General features: G+C 40.5%; 1 protein-coding gene across 6 annotated transcripts in view; it reads left to right on the top strand.

The window, feature by feature from the left end:
- The window catches only part of nedd4l (NEDD4 like E3 ubiquitin protein ligase), a 38,396-nt gene extending 31,426 nt beyond the window's left edge, over nucleotides 1-6,970 (top strand). For all 6 annotated transcript variants that reach the window (XM_008326068.3, XM_025062122.1, XM_017038711.2 and 3 more), the window contains 13 exons: nucleotides 240-298; nucleotides 1,042-1,107; nucleotides 1,361-1,590; nucleotides 2,227-2,348; nucleotides 2,468-2,538; nucleotides 2,695-2,790; nucleotides 2,883-2,956; nucleotides 3,048-3,108; nucleotides 3,425-3,484; nucleotides 3,812-3,919; nucleotides 4,859-4,955; nucleotides 5,094-5,166; nucleotides 5,277-6,970. In XM_008326068.3, the coding sequence (XP_008324290.1) occupies nucleotides 240-298; nucleotides 1,042-1,107; nucleotides 1,361-1,590; nucleotides 2,227-2,348; nucleotides 2,468-2,538; nucleotides 2,695-2,790; nucleotides 2,883-2,956; nucleotides 3,048-3,108; nucleotides 3,425-3,484; nucleotides 3,812-3,919; nucleotides 4,859-4,955; nucleotides 5,094-5,166; nucleotides 5,277-5,379 (1,220 nt within the window). In that variant the 3' untranslated portion in view covers nucleotides 5,380-6,970. The remainder of the gene's footprint in view (nucleotides 1-239; nucleotides 299-1,041; nucleotides 1,108-1,360; nucleotides 1,591-2,226; nucleotides 2,349-2,467; nucleotides 2,539-2,694; nucleotides 2,791-2,882; nucleotides 2,957-3,047; nucleotides 3,109-3,424; nucleotides 3,485-3,811; nucleotides 3,920-4,858; nucleotides 4,956-5,093; nucleotides 5,167-5,276) is intronic.
- Nucleotides 6,971-10,904: the final 3,934 nt, after the last annotated feature.

The raw sequence follows: 10,904 nt of genomic DNA, 5'->3' as shown, positions 1-10,904 counted from the left end.
TAGAGCACACAAATCTGAGAGGTGCAGTTTAAATGACATCCAGTAGTTAAATCATACTTAATATCTCATCCATGTGGGAACATGTTTTCATTCAGGTGAAACCATGGACTTGAAGTGCTGCGGTACAGAAGTCTCTTTGTGGCACTGACAACGTTAGCCTGTACCAGAAATGCTGTTGCTAATGTTGGCGCCGGTGTTCGCACTCTAAGTGTTTACATCCTATTTTTATTTTTCATCAGATACAAAAAACACACAGTGGGAGGACCCCCGTCTGCAGAGTCCCGCCATCACAGGACCTGTGAGTAGTGTTGCTACACAGTAGCCGCGGCCTCTTCCTTCAACACTGTAGTTCTACTGTCAACCACATGTCGTCAGCCTTAGTCTACTACACATGCTGACGTTCCACAGTGTTTCCATAACATGTATAACATTTGAAGTTATATGGATAAAAGCGTTGGCTAAATGTGATGTAATGAATACGATTTTATTTTTGTAATGAGGGGCGTTCAATTACCGTCGGAAATGTGAGAATCTGACGATTAAGGCACTTAAACAGAGCGTTTGGAGCATCTGTGTATTTTGGTCGTGAAGGAAAGAGATTTGTTTTATTTTATTTAAGGACCATTTTTATTTCATATATTAGAACGTTTTTTTTGTTCAACTTTAATTTTATACAGAGTGAACTCGAAAATGTGAACTCGAAAATCTAAAATGCTATGCTTTAGGGTAAGCTCCAATTATGTCACAAAAAAAAAATATTGATATATATAGAGTGGAGTAAGCTCCAATTATGTCACAAAAAAATATTGATATATATAGAGTGTCTCCATTCAGCTTAAAAAATACCGAGATATTACTTTTCGTCCACATCGTCCAGCCCTACTGTCACTGCAGAGTCACTTCTGAAGTGTATTCTCTGTCGCACTTGTTTATTCTCTCTGATGACTGCATACTGTACTCAATGCTGTTTATTTAAATATTTGTGTTAGTTCACATTCACTGTACTGGCAGCGCTAATGTGTGTTTTATCTGTCGCTGCAGGCTGTTCCATACTCCAGAGAGTTCAAACAGAAATACGACTACTTCAGGAAGAAATTGAAAAAACCTGTAAGTGTTGATTTTGATGTCTTTTTTTAGCTCTTCATTTCTGTGTTTTATTTCATGTTTTTTGCAGTAACAATAATAAATACCAATAAATGAATTGCCTACAATCGACGCTATTGTTAAAAAGTAAAACTTGACATTTGCAGTTTTGCGTCTTGAGCTTAAAGGAGGGAAATAAAGGAGTGAAATGCTTTGAGTCTCTTACGTTTTCCACATCATTAGTATTTTACAGCGTTTCTTGTCTTCTTTGTCTAAGGCTGACATTCCCAACCGGTTTGAAATGAAGCTGCACAGAAACAACATTTTTGAGGAGTCGTACCGTCGCATAATGTCTTTAAAGAGGCCAGATGTCCTGAAGGCACGGCTGTGGATCGAGTTTGAGTCAGAAAAGGGTCTGGACTATGGGGGCGTGGCCCGAGAGTGGTTCTTCCTTCTATCTAAGGAGATGTTCAACCCTTACTATGGCCTGTTCGAATATTCTGCCACGTAAGTCACAGCACCTAACTGTGAGGGGACAGAACTCAAAGCCTTCACCACATACTGTATGTGTAGGTGAGGTACAGGGGGGAGGGTTGCATTGTGTTTCCATGAGACGTAAAGTTTCCTTCCACTCTGATGAACCTTTCCTGCCATTCAACAAGCCATCCTGGAACAAATGCTTTCCCACGTACATGAAACGTCACCTTTTAGTTGTTGTTGTTGTTGAATCATATTTTCCAAACTCTTTATTTTAAATGTGTCATAGTTTTTAGTAGAGCTGTTGTTAGTGTAAACGAGCTAGTGTTAACCTACAAATTACATTGAATTGTCTCACTTTACTGGTTCCTTTTATTACCGTATTTTCTGGACTATAAGTCGCAGTTTTGTTTCCAGTCATTTGGCTGCGTTTGCGACTTATACTCAGGTGCGGCTTGTGTATTAAAATATATAATTTCACATGTTCGTTATTTTTGCACTGACAGCCGCTAGAGGGCACTGGTGCGACTTATACTCCGGAGCAACTAATAGTTCAGAAAATACGGTGACTCGTTCAGGGATGACACCTGGAGGAATATAGTACCTGTGTTCCTGCTGGTCCATGGTCTAGAACCTGTGATCACTGTCTGTGTTGGTCTTTTGTAGGGACAACTACACTCTCCAAATCAATCCCAACTCTGGCCTGTGCAACGAGGATCACCTCTCCTACTTCAAGTTCATTGGACGAGTGGCCGGGATGGCTGTGTATCATGGAAAACTGCTGGACGGTAAACGGCTCCTTTCTTTGTTTCCATTTTAGGCAAAGTATTAGACCACAAATGCATCTTTCACAGCTGTTTGTGAGACAATTTGTCTGCACATGTGACAACAACTTTTTCTTCTTTAGGATTTTTTATCCGACCGTTTTACAAGATGATGTTGGGGAAACAAATCTCTCTTAAAGATATGGAGTCAGTGGTAAGATTTTATTGCGGTTAGGTAATAACCCAAAGTCTCTGAGTCACTGGTTCATCTGCCAACAGACAAGTCACTGTACAGCTGTGCGATAAGTGTCTTCAAGGCAAAATGTCAAACTCCAATGTCACGACCACGTTATCTCTGTTTGTTCTGTAGGACAGTGAATATTACAACTCTCTGAAGTGGATTCTGGAGAATGACCCCACTGAGCTGGACCTGAGGTTTTGTATCGATGAGGACAACTTCGGTCAGGTGTGTAAAGCTTGAACCCAGTACTGCAGTAGTAATGAGCAGGCGTACTCTGCCCATTGGTTCTGATGTATCTGTTGCTCTTTCCCCCTCAGACTTATCAGGTCGACCTAAAGCCCAGTGGCTCTGACATGGTGGTGACCAACTGCAACAAACAGGAATACATTGAGTAGGAAACAATTAAAACGTATTAATTTATAAAAATTATTACATATATGTAAAAATTAAGGGATGATTTTTATTTTTTTTTCTTCCAACAGCCTGGTCATCCAATGGAGATTCGTCAATCGGGTCCAGAAGCAGATGAATGCTTTTCTGGAGGTATTTACATGCAATAATACTGTCACCACATGGGGGCAGCGTTACCACAGACTCCGTGTAGTTGAGGCCTTATTAGATTGAATTGAAGTAATTTATTGATTCCCCTCAAATGGGAACATTTACAAACTTTTTTTGTTTAACCTAGACCTCAGACAAACTTTTTTTGTTTAACCTAGACCTTTGTTACTGACATGTTTTTTTTCAATAATGTGCATAATATTTCGTTAAACTACTAATGATAATGATTTATTTTTCTTAAATCACATGGTTACAGTCACTTCTCATTCATTCATTGTTTCTTTTTTTTAATGTCCAGGGATTCACTGAACTCATCCAAATAGACCTGATCAAGATCTTTGATGAAAATGAACTGGAGGTGAGGATGCTTCTGTAGGACACCTGAACAAATGCTGACATTTCAACACTGAGCATCATGGTTCACTTGCTTTGGCAGGACCTGCGGCTCTTAATAAAATATTTGCTCTGTTGCCTAATCGTCTGCGATAGTAAACTTGTGTGTGTATGCGTTTGTGTTTATCTTAAGGTTGTGTAATACTAACGACAAAAGGGTCAACGTAAACGCAGAATTAAAGCGATCTGCCGTTTTCTAGATCACGCGAACATCTGAAGAAAAGAAAAATCGATAAGGAAATAATAGAAAATGTGTAATGTTTGGTTTTCCGTCCCTTCTGTGTCTGTGCAGCTTCTCATGTGCGGCCTGGGTGATGTCGACGTCAACGACTGGAGACAACACACTATTTACAAAAACGGCTACTGTCCAAACCATCCTGTGATACAGTGGTTCTGGAAGGTTAGTGTCAAACCCTGACCTTTGACCCCTGACTCCCTATAAAAACACAACATCACGTCTTGTTGCCTCATGGCAGCTCCAGCTGGCCTTGCTTTTGAAGATCAAAGTCTGTCGGAATGAACAGAATTGTTTGCTCTGATGAAAGAGCCTCAGATAGTTGGTCCAGCTCTGATTATCATCTGTGTGTGTGCAACTAACACACACACAGACACACACAGAGACAGACAAGTCGGAGTGTGTGTGTGAAGTTGGACCAAGAGTACGACCCCACTGTCCCCACCGTGTGTGAAGTTGGACCAAGAGTACGACATGTCCCCACTGTTGTACTGCTGTAGCTTCACCAAATGTTCTGGGTTTAGTGCAGTGCATTTAGAATACATGTAATGTGAAGTGCCTCTGGTTCTCAAGTACAACAAAGTCCACAGCAGTTGGCAGTGATGCATTTTGGGAACAGCTGTGGAATGTGTGAAAGATGTTCTTAAAATGTCTAGAATTCAATTTATTACCCCCCCAATAAACAGTGTTACTCTGGTATGTACAGCATGGGGATATATATGTTCATATATGTATGTAAATGTCTGGATATAAATATATATGTAACATAGTTTGCATATATTTGTATATATTTATATATATATTTACATGTATGTATGCATGTACATGTATATACATATATTGTCTGGATATAAATATACAGTATATGTAACATAGTTTGCATATATTTGTATATATATATTTATATGTATGTATGCATATATGTATATATATATATAAATATATTTATATATGTATATAGGTTCATTATGTGTTTACATAATACTAGGTACTATATAGCAGGGGGTGACCTACGTGACAACTAATGTTGTCGACTAATCACACATGCAGTGTTCATGAAAGTGCACAGAAAAAACCCTTCAAAGTTCATTTTTTTTCTGACAGGTCGTCCTGTTGATGGATGCTGAGAAGAGAATCCGACTTCTTCAGTTTGTTACAGGAACATCTCGGGTGCCAATGAATGGCTTCGCTGAGCTGTATGGTTAGTGAAGTAATGTTGGTCAATTGTGAAGACTTTTTTTTTTTCATTGTAATTAATTGTCTTTTTTTTTCTATTGACATTGAGGTTAAACTTCACGTCTCATTTGTCACTTGTTGTACATTATTTCTTTTATGCCAGGTTCAAATGGGCCTCAGCTGTTCACAATCGAGCAGTGGGGGACACCGGATAAGTTGCCAAGAGCCCATACATGGTGAGAACACACACACACACACACACATAGTGGTTTACCTGTCTTGTCAATATCACATATGGCTGTAATGCAATTCCGTTAAAACCACCACTGAAACTTCTTTGCTTCAGTTTCAACCGTTTGGATCTGCCAACCTACGAGTCCTTCGACGACCTGAGAGAGAAGCTCCTCATGGCGGTGGAAAACGCACAGGGCTTCGAGGGAGTCGACTAAAGCAGAGAGAACACTACCGACCTTTACTAAAGAAAAGGAAAATCACACCAGACATGACAAAAACCTACAGGGATGTCAAACCGGCTGATGCAGAAGTTCTGTGCGAATATGTCGTACCGTAATGCCTGTCTGTGAGTCGTCAACATACCACAGCACGGCCGTTTGAAAACTGTACAGCAACTCTCCGAAGCCGATATTCCGACGTCTTCATATCTTTTCAGTGTGGGTCGCTCCCTCCTTAAGGGGGGTGATAAAAAAACGAGACTGGTGCAGCATCAAACGCCATAATCAGTTTCGGATGAGCATGAGTGATAAATGATAAGGCGTGACCTCTGACCTGCTGTACACCCCACCCCATCCCCCCGTCCTGTAGAGGTCTACAGTGCTGGAAAACACTAATGCATTTCAACAGCTCCATATTGTACACAGTATTCGAACCCTCACCTTTCGGTGAGAGGGTCTCAGCATGGCCTTAATCCGGCTCCTACCTGCACTACTTCTCTAAACTGGATAAGAAACTACAGTGGCACTATGATCACAACACTCTCAAATCCTTAGACCAACACCGGATAACCTTAGGAATGCTAGCCAATCACATTTCAGGAAAAATCGGCCACATGCCCCTGCGTAGCGCCTTGGTTCAGTTGTGTGATCAGAAAATGACGGCCTTTTTTTGTAGAACATGGTCATTTTTTTTTTTTTTTTACCAACTGATAAAAAAGGATTAAAGCTGGGGGGGGCGTATGTAACCCCTGCCCCCCCCAGGATGATTTTATAGTTTTCACCACTATATATCATTTTTAATCATTAGTATAAATCTTGCTGAAAAAAACTACTCTTAATGTATTTGTACTGAGAAAACAACCTTGTTTACTATTTTGACAAGTTCTCCATGATATGTGAAAGTGTAAATCTGGCTTTTCTGGGAACGACTTACGCGTTTCATTTGTTACCGTGATAGCAAATGTGGTAAATACAATGGTTTATTTTTTATTATTATTATTGTAGTGCTATGAAAACAGCATGAAATTGTAACCTGTGTTTGCTATGGAGTCATTTGAACGTGTAACTGGTCTCGGGAGTCAGGGGTCGGGGGGGCGGGGAGGGTAATCCAAAAGTTTTGGGGCGTAGTTTCTATGAGACATGATTCTATTAACATATGATTGTTGCTGTTCATAACCCTGTAAATGGTTCCTGGAGAGAGAGAAAGGAAAAAAAAAAAGAAAACGCTCTAAGTTCTTTTACCATATATAAATATATGTATGTACTACATTTAACAGAAGTATTACCGATCGACGGCGTTGGAGCGGCGCTGCGTCCATGCGGGTGTCTGAGAGAAAAGCTGTGATTATCAGTGGATATAAAGCAGCACGGTTGTTAGACAGAAAACGTTTCCTGTTTCTGTTTCTACCAGTTTTCTAACACCATTGATCCTGAAGGGCACTTTATAGATCACTCGGAGGTCGTGTCGCCTGTTCGTCGTCTCTTTCGTTAACTTGAATGTGATTTTTATTTTTTAATTCAATTTAGTGCACAAATGTGGTGCAATATAGAGAGAGTCTGGGCTGCTGCTAAATTGTTGGACATGAATGAGGCGGAGATGTCACATCCTTTACTATTTCATATTTTAACTTTTCACCTTTTTCCACCCCGTTTTCTTGTTTTGTATTTTCTTCATCCAGTGAAATCCAACATTATTTGACTGACAACTTTAGTTTTATCATTTTAATTTAGAAGATTTTTTTTTCAACCAATGATTTCTTAAAAAAATGCATTCTGTGGTTTATTTCCTTCAGTCAAATAAAAATGAAATTTCTCAATCCGTGGTTTGACTTCATTCATCCTACACTTTTGATGTTCATATAAAGAAGTTCATATAAAATAAAACATCAACAGAAAATTGATTGAAGGCTTACTGTAACAGTACAGTTCTTGTTCAACATTCCACTATATCTGGATGGCGATAGCGTTGGAAAACAGGAAATGACAAAAGGCAACATTTCCATGAAAAAAAAATGCACCTGAGAAGCTGTTTAACCAAATATTGTTTAAACATAAACATTAAACATTTATCTTAGAACTTTCCTTTGTACTCTTGTTCCGACATGTTTACGAAAACATTTTTATTAGTAATGAAGTTGAACTGATTTCACAACAGCTTCATGGTTGTACTGTTGGAAGCAGACATTTGATTGAATTTACACTAAACCATTCTGTGGTTTTGTCTTTCTCTCTCTCCCTCTCTCTGTCTCTCCCTCTTTCCACGTACTCTGGTGAAGGAACCTCCGTTCATTCACACAGGCAATCTAGGAGATATCAGCCCCAAGGACGAGTAAATAAAAGCCGCGCTGCCAGACCCAGAACATTTTATCAACACCTCCTGCTCTCCATCTGGTCACAAACAAGCTCGCAACCAACACGTCTCCACATCCACCTGCCTGAGCTGAAAAAGTCCCAGAGTGCTGCATGGTTTAGAACTTTTAAAAACTGAACTGACCATTTATAGAAGACCAAAACGGTGGACGGAGTGAAAACTGAGCAGTGTAACATTAACCAACCACCGGCTAAAGTGAAACTTTTTGTTTTTTTTTCCTTGTGCAATAGGTCACTTATTTCCAACGACTGGGTCGGGGACCCACAGATGGGTCAAAAAGATAGTTTAGATTCTGTGAATTTTTCCCCTTTTTTCTGCACCTTGGTTTATTCATTAACAGTGAAGTCGGTAGTGATTTCCTTCACAAACAACAAATAAAACAACTCCTTTTTTTCATTTTTTTTCATTTTCCATTTGATCAGGACACTGCCAAGTCATAATGTTTTCAGGTCAAAATCAGAACCACTGGATGGCAGTAATACAACACAAAGGTTAAGGAGCTGTTGTTCAATTAAAAGCCAAACAGTGAGATGGAGGTGTTATCACAGGCAAACTAAGGCCCGGGGGCCGAATGTGGGCCGTTCCACTTTTGAATCCGGCCCGCCAAACGTTTCCATATTATATAATTTATTTATATTATCATTATACTTCTGCCTTTTCTCTGCAATAGCCAGGTTTCCCCAATAGATGGCGTAGAAAATGATAAAAGCATTTTAGCCTTTATGCATGACTTTTACATGTCATTTATCTGAGTTTACACAAGGGCTCCATCTATCTACTCCTAACCCGGGGCCCGTGTTCGAATTTTAGGACAATGGTGGCCCGCGAGTCAAAAAGTTAGCCCACGCCTGTGTTAGCACGATTCATCAATAGTTAATTAACTATCTGTAGTTGTAGTTTTTTTTTTTTACAGGGAAAACACACCTTGGTGTCGTAGTTAAACAACAAGCAAGTACTATTTAACGTGATATTCTGGCACGTGTAGTGACAAAGTTTTTGGGGAATCATTGGACATTTGCCTTTGTCAGGTTGATGACAATAACGAAATATTGGAAAGAACGACTGAGGTGTTTTGTCTCTCGGCTCCTTCTATGGTTTTATTGTAAACTGTGCCCCCAGTGCTGACTTCTGACTCTTAAACTCCACCGAGCTCCATATTTATACGCAGCTGCTCTTTCAGTTCGGTCAGAGCTGTTGTCTCCAGCTCACAGTGGATTTCAGGTAAACCTGTTGCCTCACCAGTTTTTCTGTCTCTGCCTCCCCTGCCCCTGCCCCTGCCCTTCCATCCCCACCTCTGGTCAGGGTCGATCGATACTTCCCCTGTAGCTTATCACTAATGTGGAACTGGCTGTTTGTCCAATCGGTGCTCTGTCTACATATAGACATGGACGGGACGGCACCAAACTCAAAAGCACCAGGATTCACCTCATGGACCGGCAGCAGCTAATGGACTACGGGGGCTTTTGTGTTTGAGACTTGGAGGCAAAAAAAAACCTGCTGGTGCAAAGAGACGACGGAAACTTTGTGAAGAGTGAGAGAGAAGCATTTAAAAAAAAATAAAATGGAAATGTCCCTAAACTAAATGGTAAGTTTTTCTCTACACATACAGAGTAACATTTTGATCTGTTTTAAATGTGATTTTTTCCCCCCTAAAATTGTGACTTATAGATCCATCAGCTATGGTAGAATAAAAAGGTTTAAAATCCTTCGAACAAGTGACAAAACTTGACCATATCTGTCATTAAATATTATATGATTTTTTTAAAACCCTTTCTGTGTAAAATATTAGCGTGTATATTAAACAAGATATGAAATTTTACACACAGACACACCTCGTGGCTTCTCAGCCATGTTAACACAGCTGTGGTCATCCCCACATTCTGAAAAAAAAAAAAAAAAGACCTGCCTATGAAGACTAAGTATTGCAGTTTTCAGCTGTACTTTGTCACATAAACACATAAAAACCTCAACTTAGTCTGAGTTTAGGCTAACTTGAGCTTTTCACAGCATCCGTTTCTTAACAAACAACACTTTTGTTTTTCCTCAAACAGGTGGTCGAAGCTTCGGTCGTGGTGACGCCAGCGACCGCACGGCTACAGCGAACCTCGTCTTCTGGAACTGTGGAGTGTGACAATGGTGTTTGTGTCCTGTTTATCAAACGCCATTATCACACTAAATAGCTCCAGTGTGAAAAGGTCCTCGGTGGAATCCCTGTTTGTTTTGTTTCTCCACATGTGCATACGAAGAGCGTAACGTGGGACGTGTATCGCTGACGGATGGACACAGGAATGGTGCGCTGATACACAGTGCATGGTCTTGGACCTGTTACAGTGACCTACTTTCCGCAGCTTTTCAGGCGCTAATGTGTTGCTGGTTGCTTTTATTTTGAGTGTACGTACCAATAGGAATAGACGGCTCGTGTTTTACATTTCGTGCCAACGTTCACAATTTTAGACGTCAGTAAAGTCTTGACATGTATACTGCATAAGAATGTATACTGTATGTAAAAATAAAATTCATGTTACCGCTGTTTACCGCAGTATGCTTCCACAGTGTAGCGGTTTTCACACCTGCCTTATATGCAAAAGGTCCTGAGTTCAAGCCCCAGAGGAACCAGGTACCTAATGGCACCTTGGTTGTTTTTTTCTTTGTTTTTTTCAGGTTCCATAGTGTAGCGGTTAGCACGCCTCCCTCGGAAGCAGAAGGTCCTGGGTTTGATTCCCAGAGAAACCACATACAACACGTACCACCTGTTGCAGTAGATCTGCTGTTAACACAAGAATTTCACAAATATGGGATCAATAAAGATTAATTTTCTTTATTTTTTCTTTATATTTTGGCAATAGAAATTTTGCTTTTTTAGTTGCATAGAATCCTCCCAGTGGCGCTTTGGCCCAGAGGCAATGTCTCTGTCATTGGTGTGGAACCCCAGGGTTCACCTCCTGGGCAAGTTCGAATCCCGGTTAGGGCGGTTGGTACCTTCCAGTGGACTCACCACCTGCAGGAAGGTTTGGGGGGGGTTGGTACGGTGCAGTGTGATTTGGGTGGCGACTGCTGCCCCCACGACCCGGTAACGGATAAGTGGATGAAAATGGATGGATGGATGGATGGATGAATGGAGAATCCTCCCATAGCCCCCCCTTCTGTTAGT

Source organism: Cynoglossus semilaevis, chromosome 14, assembly GCF_000523025.1.
Source record: "Cynoglossus semilaevis isolate Cse_v1.0 chromosome 14, Cse_v1.0, whole genome shotgun sequence".
NCBI classification, from domain to species: Eukaryota; Metazoa; Chordata; class Actinopteri; order Pleuronectiformes; family Cynoglossidae; genus Cynoglossus; species Cynoglossus semilaevis.
Note: the sequence above shows the minus strand (reverse complement) of the source record. Positions and strands in the feature narration are given on the sequence as shown.